Source organism: Ursus americanus, chromosome 6 (assembly GCF_024610735.1).
Source record: "Ursus americanus isolate L20-20 chromosome 6, mUrsAme1.1.p, whole genome shotgun sequence".
NCBI classification, from domain to species: Eukaryota; Metazoa; Chordata; class Mammalia; order Carnivora; family Ursidae; genus Ursus; species Ursus americanus.
This window is the reverse complement of record NC_142132.1, coordinates 52,234,924-52,257,796: the sequence shown is the minus strand read 5'-3', so window position 1 is coordinate 52,257,796 and position 22,873 is coordinate 52,234,924. Positions and strand designations below refer to the sequence as shown.

Here is a 22,873-nt window from a genome sequence, read left to right as displayed (position 1 = left end):
AAAATACACTTTATTAAATGTGAGATGCTTACTGGCAACTGAAAGATGAACCAGAGGAAAGTCCTTGCCTCCCAAATGGTTGGACTCTGCAAAATTTCACTTATGAATATAATTACCAAGTCCAGGAATCCCAGTGTTTTAGTCTTTATTTTAGTCTTTAAACTAAGAACTGAATTGCCAGGCAAATGTGTCTCGGTTGGGGAGACCATCGTTAAAATGAAGAGTAGTCTTCAAATCACTCCATGGCTTTTTTCCAGTTCTCCTCAAAGGATGGGACTCACTTCTCAGCTAGTAGAACAAGGTTTTCTTTCTCTTGCTTTGTGGTATCCAAACTTTTGGAAGCAAGGAGGAGACACATCTGCCACACTACCATCTCAGAGACTGACAGCTGTGGCATCATTCAAAACCAGGAAGAGATCACCTCTTTCTCATAATTCTACTTTCTCTTCTTCTGCACAGATGCAGGCTGCCCGTTGGCTATTCATAAAAGGTCGGCAGCCCAAGGTCCATACAGTATTGAACACAGTATCAGCCAGAGAATCACAGGCTACTTGAAAAAGATGAAGAGAAATAAAAGGTTAATATACTAGACTACCTGAAGTAGATTGAGTAATTTTAAGAAGCGGTGTAATTCCAAGGATGACATGATATCTGGAGGAAGGTTAAGGCAGTAAGCCAAATACAGAATTAAAAAGAAAAACATACATGTAAGAGAAGTTTTTTCATAAGCTTCCATCCAAACTAGTAAAGTAGAATATACTTTGGGGTACCCTTCTTTTATGGGCCTCCAGGTCTAAATCATGTTTAGCAATCAGAACTCCCATACCACTGTGCTCACTCCATGGAAACTCTACCATTTTTGCAGAATACTCACCCAGATAACTCCACTATGTTTCCTATAGCCTTCTCTGTTCAAGTGTGGGATGAATAACAATTCACTCATTGAAAAAACATGTGTGTTGGTCAGTAATTCTGTTAGTCATCTGGGATACAAAGACCAAAGACATCCCAACCCAAGTATTCACAGTTTGGACAGAGGCGGACAAGATGGATAGGTAAACAAATGGTTACACTACACCGTGATAGAAGTGATATTAAGGTTGTATGGGAACCCACAGAAAGAGTCTCTATCCTTTTGGGGGTAAGGGTTATTAGGGAAGGCATCTCAGAACACCTTCCATTTGAATTTTGATAGGGATTGCATTGAACCTGTAGGTTGTTTTGGGTAGTATGCACGTTTTAAGAATATTAATTCTTTTGGGGCACCTGGGTGGCTCAGCCGTTAGGCATCTGCCTTTGGCTCAGGTCATGATCCCAGGGTCCTGGGATCGAGCCCTGCATCGGGCTCCCTGCTTGGTGGGAAGCCTGCTTCTCCCTCTCCCACTCACCTTGACTGTGTTCCCTCTCTCACTGTCTCTCTCTGTCAAATAAATAAAATCTTAAAAGAAAAAAGAATATTAATTCTTTTAATCCATGATCACAGAATATCTTTCCATTTATTTGTGTCATTCTCAGTTCTTTCATCAATGTCTTATATATTTCAATGCACAGGTCTTCCACTTCCTTGGCTAAATTTATTCCTGGGTATTTTATTCTTTCTGATGCAATTGTAAATGAAAAAATTTTTAAATTTCTCTCTCTGATAATTCATTGTTAGTGTACAGAAACAAAACTGATTTTTTTTTAAAGATTTTATTTATTTATTTGACAGAGATAGAGACAGCCAGCGAGAGAGGGAACACAAGCAGGGGGAGTGGGAGAGGAAGAAGCAGGCTCCCAGCAGAGGAGCCTGACGTGGGGCTCGATCCCATAATGCCGGGATCATGCCCTGAGCCGAAGGCAGACGCTCAACCGCTGTGCCACCCAGGTGCCCCAAAACTGATTTTTTGTATATTAATTTTGTATCCTGTGACTTTACTGAATTTGTTTATTAGTTCTAATAGTATTTTGGTGGAGTCTTTAGGGTTTTACATATACAATATCATGTCATCTGCAAATAGTGATAGTTTTACATCTTCCATTCCAATTTAGATGTCTTTTATTTCTTCTTGCCTAATTGCTCTGGCCAGGATACTTCCAATACTATGTGAAATAAAAGTGGTGAAAGTGAGCATTCTTGTCTTATTCCTGATCTCAGAGGGAAAGCTTTCAGCTTTTCTCCATTGAGCATGATGTTATCTGTGGGCTTGTCAGGTATGGCCTTTATTATGTAGAGGTATGTTCCCCCTCTACCTATTGTTGAGAGTTTTTATCACAAATGGATATTGAATTTCGTTAAATGCTTTTTCTGCATCTATTGAGATGACTATATGATATTCATTCTTCATCTTGTTCATTTTGTTCATGTGGTGTATCACACTGTCTGGTTTGCTGATGTTGAAACTTACTTGCATCCCTTGAATAAATTCCACTTGACCATGATGTACAATCCTTTTAATGTATTGTTGAATTAGGTCTGCTAAAATTCTGTTAAAGATTTTTGCATCTATGTTCATCAGGGATACTGACCTGTAATTTTCTTTTCTTGTAGTGTTCTTGTCTAGTTTGGGTATCAGGGTAATGCTGGCCTCATAAAGTGAGTTTGGAAGTGTTCCCTCCTCTTCTATTTTTTAGAAGAGTTTGGAAAGGATGGGTATTAATTCTTTAAATGTTGAAGCCATTTAAATGGATGATCAATTCTTCTTTAAATGTTGAAGCCACTTTAAAAGTCCATCTTGTTCATTTGTTGGGAGATTTTTGATTGCTGATTCAACCACCTTACTGATGATCAGTTTATTCAGATTCAGTTTTTTCATTATGCAGTCTTGGCAGGTTGTGTTTCCAGGAATTTACCCATTTCTCCTCAGTTGTCCAATTTGTTGGCATATAATTATCCATAGTAGTCTCTTGTGATCCTTTGTATTTCCATGGTGTTAGTTGTAATGTCTCCTCTTCCATTTCTGATTTTATTTATTTGAGTTCTCTCTTTTTTGTTTTTAGTGAGTCTAGATACAGGTTTGCCTATTTTGTTCATCTTTTAAAAAAATAGCTCCTACTTTCATCTATATTTTCCATTATTATTTTAGCCTTCATTTCATTAATTCTGCTCTGATCGTTGTTATTCCCTTTCTTCTACTAACTTTGGGCTCTATTGCTTTTCTTTTTCCAGTTGCTTGAGGTGTGAAGCTAGTTTGTTTAAGATCTTTCTTTTTTTCTTGATATAGGCATTTTATGGCTAGGAATTTCCCTCTTAGTACTGCTTTTGCTGCAGCTCTTAAGTTTAGATATGTTGCATTTTCATTTTCATTTGTCTCAATATTTTTTTTAAAGATTTCTTTATTTATTTTAAAGAGAGAGAGTAGGGGGAGGGACAGAGGGAAAGAATCTCAAGCAGACTCTCTGATGAGTGCGGAACCCGATGCAGGGCTCAATCTCACAACTGTGAGATCATGACCTAGCCGAAATCAAGAGTCAGATGCTGGGGTGCCTGGGGGGCTCCGTCAGTTAAGTGTCCAACTCTCGAATTCAGCTGAGGTCACAATCTCAGGATTGAGAGCAAGCCCCACATCAGGCTCTGTGCAGGGCAGGGAGTCTGTTTGGATTTCTCTCTCTCCCTCTCCATCTGCCCCTCCCCATCACAGTCTTTCTCTCTCTCTTTAAAATAAAATTAAATAAATCTTAAAAAAAAAAAGGAGTCAGACGCTTAACTGAGTGACCCACAGGTGCCCCTCAATATTTTTTTTATTTCTCTTTTGATTGCTTCTTTGGTCCTTTGGTTTTTTGGTACCATTTGTTTATTTGCTCTCTACATTGCTCTCACCACTTCTGTTCAGTATTGTACTGGAAGTTCTAGACAGGACAATTGGCAAGATGAATATATAAAAAGGCATCCAAATTGGAAAGGAGAATGATTTGTAGATGGCATTATCTTGTGTATAGAAAAAACCTAAGGAATCCACTAAAATCTATTAAAATTAATAAGTGAATTCAGCAAGGTTGCAGGATAATAGATCAATATACAAAATCAGTTGTATTTCTGTATGTTATTAATAAATAATCTAAAAATAAAGTTAAGAAAATTTTGTTTACAATAACAACAAAATGAATAAATTAATACTTATGAATAAATTAAACAAAAGAAGTGTAAGACTTGTGCTCTGAAAACTATAAGACATTGTTGAAAGAAATTAAAGAAGATCCAAATAAATGGGAAGACATTCATGTTCATTGATCAGAAAAAATTATTTTGTTAAGATGGTAATATGCCTCAAATTGATCTATAGATTTAACAGAAGCCCTATCAAAATTCCAACTGCCATTTCTTGCAGAAATTGACAAGCTGATCCTAAAATTCATATGGAAATGCAAAGCATCCAGTATATCCAAAACAATCGTGGAAAAAGGACAAAGTTGAAGGACACTTCTTGATTTCAAAGCTTACTACAACACCACAGTAATAAAGACAGTGTGGCACTGGCGTAGATCAGTGGAATAGAATTGAAAGTCTAGAAATAAACACTGCATGTATGTTCAACTGATTTTTGATAAGGGTGCAAAAACAATTGAATGTGAGAAAGAATAGTCTTTCAGCAATATGCAGGAACATCTGTATATCCACATACAGAAGAATGTATTTGGACCTCTTTCTTAAATCACATGCAAAAATTAACTAAAAGTGGATCATAGATCTAAATGTATAAGCTAAAACAAAACTCTTAGAAGAAGAAACTCTTAGAAGAGCAAATCTTTGTGGCCTTGGGGTAAGCAAAGCCTTCTCATATATGACACCAAAAGTACAAGCAACAAAAGAAAAAAATAGATAAATTGGACTTAATAAAAACGTAAAATTTCTGCTTTACAAGTAATTTCATCAAGAAAGTAAAAAACCCACAAAGTGAGAGAAAATATTAGTGAAACCTATGTTCGATAAGGTACCCGTGTCCAGAATATATAAGGAACTCTTACAACTCAATAATAAAAAGACAAGTAACCCAATTTAAAGAGAGGCAAAGGATCTGAATAGACATTTCTCCAAAGCAAATATTTAATGGCCAATAAGCACATAAAAAGGTGCTCATCATAAGCAGTCAGGGAAATGCAAATCAAAACCACAATGTGGTACCGGTTCACATTTGCTGGGGTCTATGATTAAAAAGACAAAGGGACAACTGGCTGGCTCATCAGAAGAGCATGTGACTCAATCTCCGGCTGTGAGTTCGAGCCCCGTGTTGGGTGTGGAGCTTGCTTAAATAAATAAACTTAAAAAAAATGACAGATAATAACAAGGGTCGGTAAGGATGTAGAGAAATTGGAACTTCTATACATTGCTGGGGGGAGTGTAAAATGGTATAGCTGTTTTGGAAAACAGTTTGCCATAAAATTTCCATTATAACCCAGAATTCCCCTCCCAGATATGTACTCAAGAGAAATAAAAAAAAAGTATGTTTCTACAAAAACCCATACATCAATGTTTATACCAGAATTGTTCATGATAGACAAAAGGTGGAAACAACCCAAATGTCCTTCATTTGATGAATTAAAAAAATACATTATATCCATATAATGGAATATAATTTAGCAGTAAGAAGGAATGAAATACTGATACATGCTACCACATGGATGAACCTTGCTGAGTTAAAGAACCCAGTCACAGAAGACCACATATTTTATGATTCCATTTCTATGAAATATCCAGAATAGGAAATCAATAGAGGTAGAAAGCAGATTCATGGCTGTCAAGGGCCTGGCAGGGGAAAGATGGAATGGGATTGCTCATGGCTATGGGGTTTCCTTTTGGAGGGATGAAAATGTTCTAAAATTGATTGTGGGGCTGACTGCATAGTTCTCTCAACATATTGTAAAAGCATTTGAATGGTTCAATTATATAGTATGTGAATTATATCTCAATAAAGCTGTTTAACAACAACAACAACAAAATGAATGATCAGAATGTTCCAAGCAGAGGGAACTGTAGAGGCAGAAAGATATGGTCCATCAACCCAAGGAGTTTGGAATGGCAGAAGTCAGGAGAGAAATCAGAAATAAGCACGATGATGCTGGAGAGGTGTGGTAGGGCTGGATCAGAAAGGGCTATGTTCATCATACTAAGGAGTTTCGTTTTATCCCAAGGAAGAGGAACCAACTAGAGGACTTACACAGAGGGTGGAAATGACTGATTCAAGTGGTACAAAAATATATCTGGTCCCTATGGGGAAAAATAGATTGGATGGGACCCAGAGATTAGATTAACTTGCAGTAACCAGGCAAGTGGTATATCAAAGAGATATTGAGGAGAGAGAATCAATAGAACATTGCTTAGAGGAAGTAACTCCACCTGACCCTAGATTAGCAGCGGGTACTTCTTCACCTTTTGTCGGTACAGATAGTGTAATACTCCCTTTACGGGGCCTAATTAATTCTTCATATTTTCAAGCCTTCACACATTCCCTTTGGGACTACACTCTAGACATTGATCTATGAAAACAATTTAAGATTCTTTCTACGGCTGACTTTCTCAGTGGCATGAGGCCAGCTCCTTATAAGCCTTAAATGTCACTTTGCCATCTAAAAATACATAATGCTAATACCTAGATGTAATGTTCTAGTTTTGGAAACTAAAGGATTAAAGCTTTTCCTAAGGTGAATTAGGGAAAAGAAATTACACAATCAGCACTAGAAACTGGGTAGCTATGCAGTTTTTTTAAAAAAAATTATCCTCAGGTATACAGAGAGCTTTACACATAGGTTTTTAAAAATTCTTTGCCCAACTGAGAACAAAATAAGGCAAAAAGAGCTTACACCAAACCAAGTGGTCCTATACAAAATAACTCCTGATATGGAAAATTATTTAATAGTGGAATGAATAACCAAAGCCAGTTGGGCAACTCTTTGTCCGGTCTTAAAGGATAGATTTTTATATCTCTGGGAAGGCTTTGGTGTGGCCCTGTCCATCAGGAATGGGGCCAGCAGCTCCTGGGCAGGACAGCAAGAACTTTAGCGAAGGAATGTCCAGAATCTTCCTTTACCCTTCCTATGTTCATCACAGTGTTCTAGAAAGAAAGTTAGGGGAGCTCTAATGGTCTCTTTGCATCGAGGAGCTCTGGATACATTTCTGTAAGAAAACAGGAACAGAACTCCCTGCTCACCAGTAGATGCCCTTAAGAGACCTACCTTCCACTTTGGAGACAAAGCCCAGACTCCGCTTCAGGTCAGAACAGATGGAGTGGAGACACCACCGGAATTTTGCATCACAGCGATACTTATTGGCACCACAAGTGTCATAACAGACATCCAGCTGGTTGCAGCACTTGGTCATTGCCGGAATGCCCAAGTCCATCTGCGGAAAAGCGAAGGAAGAAAACGCCACGTTTAGACCAACGACCTCAGGCAACCTTGCCCTCCTTGTTATGAGCTAGCCAGTCCTCGAATTCCTGCTACACGCGCAGATCAATTCTGAAATGCCAGCCACTCGGGAGAACACATCCGGTTGACAGTCACAGGATGTTAAGTTTCCGTCATGGTTTAGTTATTAGTTTCTTAACTCTGAATAGCCCATTTTCTTCTTTTTCTTTTAGATTTGGTAATTTTCAAAGTCACAGGCCACTACAGTGATGAAAATAGAGATCAGAAGGTTAGTGAAGAAGGCAAAGCTATGGGACTTCAACTAAGACCTATGTAATGTGAGATTTCGCTTGAACAAAGGATCTGAAGGCTCAGAAGTATGAAAAATTAAGCCTTAGTTCATCAAGCGGTCACCAGCATTTATCAGGGACCCATCCCACACAGCAGTGTTTTAAAGGTGTGTGTATGTGTCGGGGAGCAGAGCGGGCTCTAGAACACGTGGTTCCTGACCACAGGCGGACTGTGGTCAATGGCAAGATCTAACACACACACACGCACACACACACACACACACACGTATTAAGCATCCTATAAACGGTTATAAATGCTGTGGCATAAACTGAGTAGTGAAGTTCGTAGAATGCCACATCTAGAGTCTGATGACTCTACATGGGTTTCTTTGGAGAGGATTATGAGGAATGAGGTTAGACTTAGGGTGTAGCAGGGAAAGGAAGGAGATATGAACAAATCATATGTGAGCAAGTCGGTTTGTTTAGTCTTTCAAGGGCTTAGCAGGGACGAATTTGTTTGTCTATTTGTTTATTACTTTTTAATTAGAGAGAAAGGCAAGTCGGCGGATGGCCCTGACTTCCAAAGTAACTGGTAAGAATTGATAAAGACTCTGGAGCAAGGCAGAGACATGACAGAATGAATGATTACAGGGAGCGATCGTTCTGTGGTCTATGAAAGAGTTTGGACCAGAGGTGTCGAGACGCAGGTAGAGCATCTTAGAATCTTTGGCACTTCTGATCATATAGACTTGGACCCGAGGGGAAATTGTGGAAATCTGGTTTCACAATATAGGTGGGGATTGATTAATCAGCTATTATAGATCCTTTCCACTTGGGTCTCCTTAAGTTCCCCCCTTTTGAACTTTCACTCCAAGGCCACCTAAAGCAGAATATGGACATTGGTAGTTTAAAATGCCCTTCTGAGAAAAAGGGAAGAAAACACACTGTTACATTGAGAGGTAATGTAATTCACTAGACAAGACAACAGCATGGGCTCTGCATTTCTGGGCAGATCCCTATCACTGCTTCCTTCCATTTTGCTGTACCTCATCCCTACAACTAAACATCTATCACAGCGGAGGTAGCAAAATCTGGTGAGTATAGTCGCTATCATCAAGTCAACCAAATTGGAAATTCTTGAACTAGTTCTAAAGAATACTTGTACCGATAAACAAAATGACATTACTCCCAAAATAGAGTGCATACTGTTGTTGAAAACTGACCTCTGTGCTCCGGAGCCAAAATATGTAATGTGAAGACAGAGTTGGGGATAAAGAAGGGACATAGTTTATTCCTTCGCCAGGTAAAGGGGGCTGCAGCGGACTAATGCCTCCGAGACTGCAAGCCCATCCTGGGGTAAGAGCCTGAGAGGTTGTATAGGAAAATACAGGATTGGGGCAGTTTCACTAGGAATGTGGTTTGTGCTGCCAGCCGTGTCCCTTATGTCTTCTCGTGCTGACACTGGCCATGCATGTCTCGTTACTAAGTATCAACATCCTCACCGAGTTCCTAGAACAAAGGATTCTACAGCAAAACAGTGATGGGGAGAGGGAGGTTTCAAGAATGAGGAAGAGAAAAATTTGTTGACAAGTTGAGCCTTGTTGAAGCATTAATGTGTCCATGTTAATAATTTCCACCCACTGGTACATTTCTATAGAGGTTTCGATACCACTTTCATAGCTACTAAATCGGTATCAAGTATATTAGCCAAAAAAGGGGATTTCTCTAATATAAATACATATCTGAAAGAGATTGCCTTTCCTCTGTGTCTACACACATCTTGATGATTGTGGACAAGGCTGGGCATATGGCCGTGCAGGTTATGCGGTATGTGAAAGCGTCGTATCAAAGGGGACATCTCCCCACAAGACATCATAGATTTGTGTGTTTATTAAGGAAAACGTCTAGCCAGGTGCCGGGGTGATGTAGTCGGTTAAGCGTCTGAGTCTTGGTGTTGGCTCAGGTTGTGATCTCAGGGTCGTGGGATCCAGTCCCTTGTTGGGCTCTGCGCTCAGCACGAGTCTGCTTAAGATTCTCTCTCCCTCTCCCTGTGTTCCTCCCCTTGCTCTCTCGTGTGCTCTCTCTCGCTCAAATAAATAAATAAATCTGTAAAAAAGAAAAGAAAAGAAGAGAAAAATGTCTAGTCAATGGCAAATTTCCTCTTCTAACAATCAGTATATTAGGATGAATTTCTGACAAATGGAAGAGGAAAGGGGACATTTTCCCAATTTGCACAAAAATGCCACATTGGTGGGCAGCATTCTTTTTTAAAGATTTTATTTATTTATTTATTTATTTATTTATTTATTTATTTGAGAGAGAAAGAGAGAGCGAGCACAAGCAGGGGGAGCGGCAGAAGAAGAGGGAGAAGCAGACTCCCCACTGAGCAGGGAGTCTGATGAAGGGCTCAATCCCAGAACCCTGGGATCATGACCTGAGCCGAAGTCAGACGCTTGACCAACAGAGCCACCCAGGTGCCCCAGTGAGCAGCATTTTTGATAGAAGAATAAACATTACGCTGCTTAGAAAACTATTACAAAGTAAAATCTTTTGAATCAGCAGAAAAGTGAAATTAAGCTTGATTAAGGCAGAATTCAAAATCATAGCTTAGATGTGAAATCCCTCTACCCACATTTTACATAACACCTCTTTTCTGAAGTAAAAAAGATAAAAGGGCCTCCAAGAGGTCTTAAGATCAATCAGTTTATTATATTGTTTTCAAGGGAGGCCAGTAGTTTGAGGGAACAGCCAGCAGTAGGAGGAGAAATGTTTAGCCAGCGGCTAGATGGGAGGTGCGGGTGGGGGCTGGGTGCTTGTATGTGGGTGGGTATGTGGAGACACTATGATCTTAATACTCTGAACATTAATGATTTGATGCTACCAGCATGAAATCAACCACTTGCAAAAGTCTTTGCCGGTCAGTGCCAATGGCTCCAGCACATCACAGGGAAAGTCTCACTCAATTTAAATAAGTCAAACTTGTCATATTTCATATGAAGTGATGTTTGATTACTTAAGATTCGGCTGATACTTGCAGTGGTGACTTTAAAGTTCACTACACAAGATCTTATCTGAGGGACAGCTGCCTCTGATAAAAGGAAATCAGATACTTTCTTTGAAAATTATCTCCCTTACTCTGTATCCAATTTAAAATAATTATCCTGATCAACTATATTTCATAAATGATCACTCCCATCATTGATAACTCTTGGACTTGCCTTCGTTAAAACCAATCAACTAAGAAAACAATGGTGGTGGTACATACACTTTCTGGTACCTTAAGACCCAGGAAATAGGAGCTGCAGCCGTTGGGCTCCTGAGGCTTGTAGCCAGGTCTGGGCATTGGTGCCTTTCCTAGCAGGAGAAAGAGAGGAAAGAAGCAGGAAGAAATATTTAGAAATTAAGCATTTGGGAACATTCATCAAATAAAAGTTATCTAAAAGCATATTCAATTTTTCCTTTTTAAAGTCCACATTCCTCAGCAGATATTCACATCCCAATTAAGTAGTAATGATGGTGGTGATGATGATAATGTCATAAAAGGGTAATAATCTTCAGACTAGCTTGGCGTTTTTCTCCTAATCTCAAAGAATTTTATGAGCATTCATTTACTAACAATTCTAATGTTTTGTTTTGTTTTCATTTTTTCTTCCTAATTTTTTATTTTTTATTCATTTCTTTTATTTAAAATCAGTTAACACATAGTGTATTATTAGTCTCAGAGGGAGAGGTCAGTGATTCATCAGTTGCATATAACACCCAGTGCTCAGTACATCATATGCCCTCCTTGATACCCATCACCCTGTTACCCCAACCCTCCACCCACCTCCCCTCCAGCAACCCTCAGTTTATTTCCTGTAGTTAAGAGTCTCTTATGGTTTGTCTCCCTCTCTTATTTCATCTTGTTTCATTTTTTCCTCCCTTCCCCTACAATCATCTGTTTTGTTTCTCAAATTCCACATAGAAGTGAGATCATGTGGTATTTGTCTTTCTCTGACTGACTTATTTTGCTTAGCATAATACCCTCTAGTTCCATCCACTTCACTGCAAACGGTGAAATTTCAATTTTTGATGGCTGAGTAATATTCCATTGTGTATATATACCACAACTTCTTTATCCATTCATCTGTCAATGGACATCTGGGCTCTTTCAATAGTTTGGCTATTGCGGACATTGCTGCTATAAACATTGGGGTGCATGTGCCCCTCCAAATCACTATGTTTGTATCTTTTGGATAAATACCTAGTAGTGCAATTGCTGGGTCATAGGTAGTTCTGTTTTTAACTGTTTGAGGAACCTCCATGCTGTTTTCCAGAGTGGCTGCGCCAGTTTGCATTCCCACCAACAGTGGGAGTCGAGTGTGATCTTGTTCAAGTTTTAAAGCGTTGTGGTCTAAAATATGCAGGGAAGAATCCCTATCTTTTGGGACCTTTTGAGATCTGATTTGTGACCCAGTATGTGATCTATTCTGGAGAATGTTCCATGTGCACTCAAGAAGAATGTGTATTCTGTTGCTTTAGGATGGAAAGCTCTGAATGTATCTGTGAAGTCCATCTGGCCTAGTGTGTCATTCAAAGCCCTTGTTTCCTTGTCGATCATCTGCTTGGATGAGCTGTCCATTGCTGTGAGTGGGGTGTTAAAGTCCCAGCTATTATCATATTATTATCAATGCGTTCCTTTAATTTTGTTATTAATTGGTTTATATAATTGGCTGCTCCCAAGTTAGGGGCATAAATATTTACAATTTTACAATTCCAGACAGGGTCTCTATAGATTTGCCTATTCGGGACATTTTGCATAAGTGGAATCATGTAATTTGTGGCCTTTGCTGTGCTCCTCTCACTGAGTGTCGTGTTTTCAAGGTTCATCCACGTCGTACGTTGGATCAGTGTTTCATTTCTTTTTGTTGTCAGTAAATATGATGAACATTTAGGTTTTTCCCACTTTTCGGCTGTTATGAAAATGCCACGGCAAACATTACTTTGTGTGGACAATATGTTTTCATTTCCCGCGAGGAATAAAACTTCTAGTTTGTATGCTGACTCTGTTTAACATTTCGAGGAGCTACCAGACTGTTTTCCAAAGTGGTGGCATAATTTTACATTCCCCACAGCAATGTATAAGGGTTCTGATTTTTCCGCATCCTCTCCCCCACTTGTTATAATCTTTTTGATTGCAGCCATCCTAGTGAGTATGAAGCGGTATCTCATGGCCATTTTGGTTTGCGTCTCCCTAGTAACTAATTATGTCGGTCAGCTCTTCCTGTGCTTATTGGCCGCTCATATGTCTTCCTTCCAAATACCTTCTCCCGTTCTGTGGCTTGTCTTTTCACTTTCTTTCTTTCTTTTTTAAGGATTTATTTATTTATTTATTTATTTATTTATTTATTTATTTATTATTTATTTATCAGAGAGGTGGGGAGGGAGAGAGAGCATGAACAGGGCAAGCGGCAGGCAGAGGAAGAGGGAGAAGCAGGCTCCCTGCTGAGCAGGGAACCCAATGCAGGACTCGGTCCCAGGACCCTGGGATCATGACCTGAGTGGAAGGTAGACGCTTAATCGACTGAGCCACCCAAGTGTCCCTTCTTTCACTTTCTTGATTGTATTCTTTGAATAGCCAAAGTTTTTAATTTTGATGACATCTGTCTACTTTCTTTTTTTTTTTTTTAGGTGAAATTCACATTTCCATCTTAAAGTGCACAGTTCAGCGACATTCAGTACTTTGATAATGTTGTGCGACCATTGCCTCTGTCTACTTCCAAAACATTTTCCTCACCCTCCAAAGGAGACCAAATGCCCATTAAGCATATTCTCTCCTCCTCCCAACCCCTGGCAACCACTAATCTGCTTTGCTCTAGGGATTTACCTATTCTGGGTATTTGAATAAATGGAATCATACAATATATATCATTTTGTGACTGCCTTCTTTCACTTAACATAGTATTTTCATGGTTCATGTATGTTGTAGCAGGTATCAGTACTTCATTCTTTTTTATGGATGAATACTATTCCATTCTCTGGATATACAACAATTTGTTTATTCATCCATCCATTGATGGACATTTTGGCTGTTTTCATCTCTTGGCTACTGTGAAGAGTGCTGCTGTGAACACGGGTGTGCAAATATTTGTTTGAATATCTGTTTTCAATTCTTTTGGGGACAGATACCTAAAGAGTGGAATTGCTGGGTCATACAGCAGTGCCGTGCTGAACTTGTTGAGAAACGATTCAGCTGTGTTCTTCAGCAGCTGAACCATTTTCCACTCCCACCAGCACTGCCCAAGGGTTCCCATTTCTTCACGTCCCTCGCAGTCTCACTGCACTGCATCCAGGTGTGGATTGTATATTCTTCTCCTGGTTGGAACAATCTGAAGGCCTGGTTTCCTTCACTCTGGATAATTCACAGCCACTGTCTGAATGTTTTCCTTTCCTCATTCTCCCTAATTTCTCCTCCTAGGCCTCATATTACTAAATTTTAAATCCTCTTAACTCTGTCCTTTGTATATCTTAACCTCTCTTTTACATTTCCATCCTTTTTTCTCTCTCTGCACTGAATTTTGACTAGCTCTTCAAGTTGATTTTCCATTTCACTAATTCTCTCTAGGTTCACTAATCTGCTATTTAACCCATCCACTGAGATTTTTCTTTCAGTGACTATAATTTTCACTTCTTGGAATCCTATTTGATTCTTCTTTTAAATCTGCATATTCATTTTCACTGAGTTCTGTCTTTTTTATTATGTTTTCTAGTCCTTCTTTTCTTTCTTTAATAATTTCAAATATTCTTGTTTTATTATTTTATGGTCTCCAGTTTTGGGGGTGCTAAGTCAGTTTTTAATGTCTGCTGAGTTTCCTCATATTGGGTTATCTTTTCCCATGGCGTGCAATATTCTAGTAAGACTTCAACTTCAGGAGGGCTTGTGTTTCTAAAGGAATTCCTGGGCCCCGAGTCAGGTACTACAGAGCGGTTCCTCAGTTACCTTTGCTGTGGCTCCAAGAGTCTTAAGATTCTGTAAACACTAGTATTTTTGTTAATTTCTCAGCTTGGAGCTCACACCAGGCCAACTGTATAAGTTCAAATTCCTCACCTGTGAATAGAATATGTTTGGAGTAGTGATTTTTAAATTTAAAATAAATTTTTTATTATTAACAAAGAATGCTTCAGGGGTACAGGTCTGTGATTCATCAGTCTTACACATGGAGTAGTGATTTTTTGGTGGGTGCTCTTTATTCTGCCTTCAAGCCTCAGCCCCAAGGGGGTGGAAACCATCCCTGCTACTTTCTTGGAATATTGGATAGATCTTTTCTAATCCATTTAAACAGACTGGGCAGCTCCTCGGGCTCTAAGCTTTATACAGACTAATCAGTTCCAAATTCCCAATTCTTACAAGTGAAAGCTACCCTTCCTCTCTTTGTATGAGTACTTTTTTAATAGTTTTAAATATTTATTTATTTATTTATTTATTTATTTGAGAGAGAGAGAGAGAGAGAAAGAGCAAAGCAGGGGGGAAGGGCAGAGAGAGAGGGAGAAGCAGGCTCCCCAGCTGAGCAAGGAGCCTGATGAGAGGCTCGATCTCAGGACCCTGGGATCATGACCTGAGCCAAAGGCAGATGCTTAACTGACTGGACCACCCAGGCGCCCCTCTTTGTATGAGTATTAAAACCCATTCTTCAGCCCCTGGAATCTACATATGTTCCAGACTAAAAACTCCAAGGTTTTTAGCATCAGCCCCTGCTCACCACTTTGGCACTGCTATTCCCTTTCAACTGGAACTTACAGGTTTCCCTTTATTCCATTCGAGCTGAGGGTGTACATTTTTTTAGTGTTTTCTTTTCACCCAACATTTCTTATTTGTGATGGAGAGGAACTGTGCTTATTGATGGAGTCTGCCAGCCCACCAGTAATCCCTACATAACTTTGCAAAGTTCTTGAGAAATGTAACCTACCACTCATAAGGTACCAACCTACTCTGTATGTGCACATGCGTGTGTGTGTGTGTGTGAGAGAGAGAGAGAGAGAATTACCAACTCTTGCGGAATGGGTAAAATGTATTAAATAATGTTAGTAATCAAATTTACACATAATGAAAATAATCACCCTATGGCATAGATTGAATGTGAATTGTCTCTTGTAGATAAGATGATTATGGTGATTTTATTTTTTCTTTGGATTGGTCTTTTACAAATGTCCTACACATACTAGCTTTAGAGAAATTAGGAGGGAAATTTTTCAGGAAGAAAGCAATGTGTAAATTTTGTGATAATACTTATCTCTTTAGTAATTTTGCTGAGAAAGAGCTTTTGCAGCAGATGCAGTGAGGTTTCCTGGGTTACCCTCTGCCTTTTTTCGTGTTTGATGACTCACAGAAGATAAAATTCTGATATCCCAGTTTGAAAGCTAATAGAACTCCAACTCCAGACACTTCCTACCTGTCCTGTTATTTATTTTTTTTTTTGTATTTAATAGTTCAGGATTAGCTGTAGGAATTCCATTTAGGAATGAAGCTTGAAAGAAAAGTTCTAAGAAAAAGGGTGTTGGTTTGTGTCTGGGCAGAAATAATTTACTATATCCTCAACTTACAGTTTGAGCTGTTTTGAGTTGCACTGAGTCTTTACGGTTTGATGTTTTGAGTCTAGGCACCGATAATGTACTATGTCCACAGATGAATTTTATTTTCTGGTTTCGGCTATTTACAGGAACGGGAGGCTGACCCCTTGGTCCTCTAGTTCATGGGTTGCCAAACGATGGCCCAAGACCAGCCCATTGCCTGTTTCTGTATAGCCTGCCGGCTAAAAATTGTTCTCATATTTTTAATTGGGGGGGGGGAGTTAAAACAAGGATAATATTTAGCCTCATGTGAAAATTACATGAAGCTCAAATTTTAGTGTCCGTAAAAAAGTTTAATTGGAACACAGCAAGTCCTTTATTACATTTTAGCTATGGTTGCTTTCACAGAAAAAACGAACAGAAGGGTGTTCTAATTGTGATGTGAGGTTGGCTTTCTAAGACACAACCCTGAGAATCCATAAAGAAAAAGACTGACAGACTTGATCTTATGAAAATGAAAACCTTCTGAACAAAGTGAAACACCACAGAACACGCCAGACCCTTGAGAGACAAACGAGGGAGAGTCAGGGGGAGGTTTAGCCCCGAAAGCAGAGTTCTGCCGCAGGCACGACACAAAAAGAACAGTAAAAACTTCTGGGCTTTATTACCCAGGTCAAGGGTTTCGTCGTCCCGGGAGGGTGTGTCTCTTCTCCCCACCCAGCTGGCTCCTGCAGAAACTGTGCTCCCCTGGGAATCTACTAAAGAATCAAAGTACTTCATTTGAAATGTACATCCTTCCAGGGGCGCCTGGGTGTCTCAGCTGGCTAAGCGTCAACTCTTGATTTCAGCTCAGGTCATGATCTCAGGGTCGTAGGATGAGCCCCGAATTGGGCTCCAGACTCACAGGGAGTCTGCTTGAGATTCTCTCTTCTTCGCTCTCTGCCCCTGCCCCGCTCGTGTGTGGCTCTCTCTCAGATAAATAAATAAATCTTTTTAAAAAAATAAACATATATCCTTCCAGGAACACTCAAATATAGCATGAGGAACACATCAAGGGAATAAAGCAGAACTACGACAATTTTACTGAAGCAATAAACTCCATTTCAGTCCCTAAAACAGAGTAAGTTACTGCAGGAGGGAGGATGACCAACTTGTCCTGGTTTGCCTGGGACTGCCTCTGTGTTAGTGCTGGAAGTCCATATCCCAGGAATCCCCACCCTGACCCTGCCTCTTCCCTCAGTCCCCAGCAGACTGGGACATTGGGTCACCTTAGCACGAGAACAATCTTTGCCTCTGAACCAGTGGCTATTTCCTTTTCTCAGGCTATGGATCCCCTTACGAATCTGATGAAGGCTGTGAATCCTTTCCCTGGAAAAAGACACAAACTCACAGGCTCATAAAATTTTGCTCTAGATTTTACACAGATAAAACACCCTCTTGAAAAAAGAAGACCTATATTTAAAGATACTTTTTCTAGAACTAAACCCAAGGAGAAATTCATCATGAGGTCCTTTTATCAAAGTGTGAATAAAGACACAGAAACTGCTCCAAATACCCTCATCCAAAGACCTTCACAAAGGCACAGAACACTTAAATCATCATTTCTTCCAGAAGTTGAGAGGGTGTTGTCCAGCCACTGGGATTTCTGTGTTTTTTAAATTTTATGTTGAAGGAGAACGGGAAGAATCTGAATGCATAGTTAACCTGTTCAACAGACCATCTTTCTCATAACGTTTATAAAATTTGGTATCTGCCATGATCCACACATAGCACTAATTCTTTATATGTATTATCTTTCTGATAACAACCTTATAGGTTGTAAGGTAGGTGTTATTAACATTATTTATAAACATGACTCAGCAAAGGTTGAGAGAGTTAGGTAACTTGCCCAAGGTCACCAGCAATGGAATTCACGCACCCCTACCCCCAGTTCAAACCCATGATTTTTCCATTACTAGTTATTTCTCAAAGTCTGGTTCAAGAGCCACCTGTGCAGCTCCAGAGTCCTACCACAGACCTATTGGCTCAGCATCTCCGGGGGCGGGAGAGGGAATCTTGTTTACATTAGTGCAGATCCCTGATAGCAGTTCGGCTACACCTGTTATTGATACCTGCTGAATCTCATTATATGTACAGCCCGATCCTTGGCAATTACAGATTTTGCGTGTTGACATGAAAACAAGCTGCTGTAGATCTCCGAAGTGGGGAAAGGAACGTTGACACAATGTTGTAGGACACAAATACACCTTCACCTGTCTGAACAACCCATGGGCTGAAGTTCTCCAAGAATGACCTCTTAAAATAGCGCTCCATACCTTGACTGCACTTGATAATCACCTGGGAAATATTAAAAATACTGATATCTCCAACCCACGGAGATTCTGATTAAATTGGTTTGGGCAGCAGTTTTGAAAGCCCCCCAGGTGCTTGTTAAGTGCAGGGCCAAGATAGAGAACTAAGGTTTTAAGTAGTTGTTAAGTACCTACCAAATAGAAATTTTTTCTTGTAGACTAATTGTGGCTAAATTATTTTCTCTGACAAAAGATTGTAGCCTTCAAAGCAGATTTTTTTTTTCAGGAGTGTGGTCTCGGGACCAGCAGCGCCAAAATCACCTGGAAACTCTTAGAAATGCAAATTCTCTGGCCCCACCCCTACCTACCGTTCTACCCAATCAGAAACAGGGGGGAGGAGGCAGGGGAGGGGGGAGGGGCAGCAGTCTTTTTAAGCAAGCCCACCAGCCGATTCAAAGTACACGGGAGTTTGAGAACCACCGCTTTAAAGAGAGAAGCGTTATGCACAAGAAGTGTATCAGAAAGCAAACTGAGAAAGGACAGGGACTCAGCTAATTATTAGGTATTATCTCTTCCAAAGATTGCTTCATTCACAGTCAACCCGAGAAGATATTTTGTACTATTTGGCCACAGCCTCCAGGTTCTCGGCTCCACCGAGTTCCAAAGGTAATAAGGCTTAATCCCGTATTTCCTGCGTGTTTTTCAGGCCCCTCCTTACGGGCTCTGTTTTCGGAGTGACTGGAGTTATTTGCCTTCCTGCAATGTCTCTGTTGACTGTCCCCCATCCCCCTTCAGTGACTGCTGACCCTGCCCAGGGAGAGGCTTGCAACCAAATTTTGCTGACATCTTTAAATGCTATTTTGCTAGAGAAGGAAGAGGAAGGTTTGAGTCTTGTTTTCCTAAAAAATTCCTGTGGTTATGTATTTGCTAAACCACAGACCTAAGTCTCTGAGAGCCTCTAGGAAGGAAAACAGCACCTGTATTTATTCAAAACGTGAAGTGAGTTAACTCCCTTCCTGCACCGTTGTTGCACACTGGGTGATCTCAGTCCAGTGACCAGGCACTTCTGCATTTGTCCAACCCACGTTGGACAAAGACGGGGCTAGGGGCCCACGGGGTCCTAGCGCAGATGGCTTTCTACCCCATGGGATCTTCACAGAGAAGCTGCAGCTCCTTTGTTCACCGTAACTGCGTGTGGTTAAAACGTGTGTCCTGCAAGGCTTTGGGCTCTGCTGCAAGGATGACCCGTTGTCTCTGAGTCACTTGTGGTTCGTAAGGTAGGGATGTCCCTGGCTCGAAGGTAAAAGGGAGTGAGCGAGACTGGGTGAGTCCAGCAAGTAAGCAGCCCTTTTGAGAGTCTCTCTCGAAGCTGAGTTTTATCTACTGAGTGTTTGGAGAAAATGTTGCTCGAATGGTTTCCTGCTAGGCTGGACTGACTCACCAATTTTATCCAATCTCATGATGAAATGTTTGATAAGCTAAACCATAAACCTAACACCATGTGAAACTGCGTATCTTTCGAAAACCTGCTCGGCTGCATTTAAAGTTCCCCCGCCTCCCGGCTGCGAGGGCCAGGGCCTCGCTTTCTGCTGCCCTTACACCACTCCCGGTGCAGAGAAGGGAGCTGACGCCGGGGACTCCTCCCGGCAGCCACCGGTGCCCCCCGCTCCCAGGTACCCCCTTCACAGCTCCGGCAAGGTGGAGCTCCTACCCGTTCCCGACTGTGCATCGGACATCAGGCCTGAGGGACCGAGCGGGGCCTGCTCAGCCCGACCCCGGTGGGCAGAGACGGCTGGCAGCAAGCCCTCCCTGTCCCCTGAAGGCCTGCCATTGCTGACTGAGGCGGCGGCGGCAGGGACTGCCCTCCTGGGAGGGTCAGACACACCGACGCCCATCAGAGACTGACAGAGCTGGCAGGAAGGTGTGAACTGCATGAGGGAGAAAGGAGAACCCATCTCCAAACTTAGCACAGCGTGACTGAGGAAGCTGTTTGACCCGCTGCCAGAATTTTCTCGAATGTTCATCTCCAGTGTTCATCCCTAGGAACTCCTCCCAAAGACCCCTCATCTTCTTTCCCCCCACCTCTGCTTCCTGTTCCTCGGAACTGGCCTCATAACAAACTCCTTAAAATGGCCCCGGGGAGCTAGACTCCCTGGAGTAAGTTCGTTAGAAAAGATACAGGAAGCTCAGTGAAATTCGTATTTCAGATAACCACGCAATGATTTGTCAGTGTGACTGTGTCGCAAATATTTCAAATACACTAACAAATTATTGGTTGTTTGTTTGAAATTCACATTTCACTGGCGTCCTGTGTTTTTATTTGCTGAATCTGGCCAGCCGACTTAGGAGCTGGCTGACAGGGAGAGGAGCATGACGACGGACCCCGCTCCAGCTGTCCACAGGTCCCGCGGGAGGAGAAGCCGGGCACTCACCGTATCGGCATCTGTACTGACAGACTCCATTTTTCCCTCCCAGCAGCTCCAGAAAGGAATCGAAGTAGCTGTTGACAGATTCAAAGCTGTCCCTGATGTGCCGAAGGCCCCAGTCTGAATAGGACTCCTCTGCCTCGGGGCTGGTGTCTGTCTGAGCCAGGCCACCCCCCAGACTGAGCCACAAGACCAAGAAGCCGGTGGCCAGCTTCATCCTGAAGCCAGGTAGGCACTGAGGTCTTGCTCAAACCCCAGCCAGCGTCCCAGGAAGTCCAGGTCCACAGCCTGCTGGCCAGATGTCAAGCAGGACTGGAAAGGGGATTATCTGGAACACTCAATCTGTGTATTCCCCAGAGGTGGACTTTAAACATAGCTATGGAGGTTGGGATGAGATCAGGGCAATTAGAAAGGGCAAAGGTTAGGCAGTGGGAGGGCCTGTCTGAGGGATGGCCAGTGAGAGAGAACACTTCAAAGTGGATTCCACAGGCCTGCAGGAGGGAGATGCTGGCCAGCTTGCGGGAGGCATGAGCAGTGGAGCAACTGGAATTCTGCCCCCAACCAGCCTGTTAACCTATTGATCAGTTACAAGTTTGGTTCTCCAGGGCTAATCTCTTGACACGAGAGCTTGTCCCCAGGTCCCAGTGCCACCCCGAAGTCAGTCACCTGTGCATGGTACCATCTCTAGGGAGATTCGGCAGGATGTCCTCAGGGCTCAGGAAACCTCCAGTGACAGTGGGTTAACAGTGTCACCTGTACCGATGGTCAGGATATTGTTGGAGTGTGCTCTAAGTGTGCGTGACATGCGTTCAGATTTGAGACCCCAGCTTCCGCCTTGGTCCCTTCTTGGCTCTCAGACTCCGTCCTCTAACCCAGCAGAGCTCCTAAGTGCAGCCGCCCTACTGCTGGGCCATCTGTGCCTCTTTGCTTACAGCAGCGCTGTTTCCTCCGCGGTCTGAGGCTTGCAGATTGCCCAGGGAAGGCTCTGGGGGGACTCAGCTCGCCTTGTGTTGTTTTTACTTGGGGCTGCTTAGAAGCTAGAAGGGTTATGAGAAACAGTATTTGAAATTTTAGGCTTTAAGACCTTTGACTGGAGTTCAGTGTTTTGGCGTCATTTTCATACTTTGCTTTTAGTCACATGAAGAAATAAATTCCATCCATGAGATCACCAGTCTAGATAAAGGGTACCTTTATGAACAAAATGAGTCATTTAGGTTCTCTCTCAAAAGTCGGGAAAGCTCCATAGGAAATAATGAATTACATTTCTTCATTTTAGATAAGTCTCAAGACTCAGCCTGCAGAAAAGGCAATGGTTAAAAAAGACTTGGTATGAACAACAATGCCACCAGTATTTTCCAAACCACTGTGCGTGCATTTCACACCAATTCTCTGAAGCAGGGTAGGCCTCATTCCCATCTGAGAGGTGAGCCACAAAGGCAAAAGGACTCCGTCAGAAATGGACAGGCTGTCACTGGTAAAGCGGGCGTCAGGGAGGGCCAAGTACATGATTTGTGGGGCCCAGTCAAAATGGAAATGAGAATCTCTTTATCAAAAAGCAGGAAAAAAGTGCTGCTAAAAGAACTAAAATGTAAAGCTTTTCCTTTAAAAAGGTCTTATTACTCATAAAATATCCTGGGGTAATAGCGATAACTGAGTAACAATATAAACTTGATTTGTTCTGACTTTTCTGCAAATGCATTTAACAGCTTATCAAGATTTACACTCCTATTAACTTCATTTTCAATTCGTATAATCAAAAGCAATGTCAGTTGCTCTTGGCAAATGCAAGATCGCAAATAATATCTGATAATTTTTAATTTTGAGAAGGATCTTTATGCTGATGCAACTGTTACTGGAACTAATAATAGTATTTTTCCCTATTTCTCAATACCATAAAATTTTTATTGTGATAAAATATTCACAACATAATATTTGCCATTTTAACCGTTTAAATGTAGCATTAAGTCCACTAGGTACATTCACAGTGTTGTTCAACCGT

General features: G+C 41.3%; 1 protein-coding gene across 3 annotated transcripts; it reads right to left on the bottom strand.

The window, feature by feature from the left end:
* Window positions 1-128: 128 nt before the first annotated feature.
* PLA2G12B (phospholipase A2 group XIIB) lies at window positions 129-21,233 on the bottom strand. 3 transcript variants are annotated; one of them, XM_045783523.2, is made up of 4 exons: window positions 20,881-21,233; window positions 10,876-10,964; window positions 7,150-7,315; window positions 129-550 (listed from the first exon to the last, which is right to left on the bottom strand). In XM_045783523.2, exons 1-4 carry the CDS (start codon window positions 21,089-21,091, stop codon window positions 429-431), a joined length of 588 nt encoding a protein of 195 aa, XP_045639479.1. In that variant the 5' UTR covers window positions 21,092-21,233; the 3' UTR covers window positions 129-428. The 3 variants fall into 3 exon arrangements, with proteins under 3 accessions (XP_045639479.1, XP_045639480.1, XP_045639481.1); XM_045783524.2 differs by having other exon boundaries at window positions 129-547; XM_045783525.2 differs by having other exon boundaries at window positions 10,888-10,964.
* Between the last annotated feature and the right edge of the window lie 1,640 nt (window positions 21,234-22,873).

Coding starts and splice junctions, on each gene's coding strand:
- PLA2G12B (XM_045783523.2), bottom strand. CDS start 21,091: ATGAAGCTGGCCACCGGCTTCTTGGTCTTGTGGCTCAGTCTGGGGGGT. Junction 7,316..10,875: donor GTCTTAAGGTACCAGAAAGT/GTATGTACCACC, acceptor GCTTTTCCGCAG/ATGGACTTGGGCATTCCGGC. Junction 551..7,149: donor CTTTGTCTCCAAAGTGGAAG/GTAGGTCTCTTA, acceptor ATCTTTTTCAAG/TAGCCTGTGATTCTCTGGCT.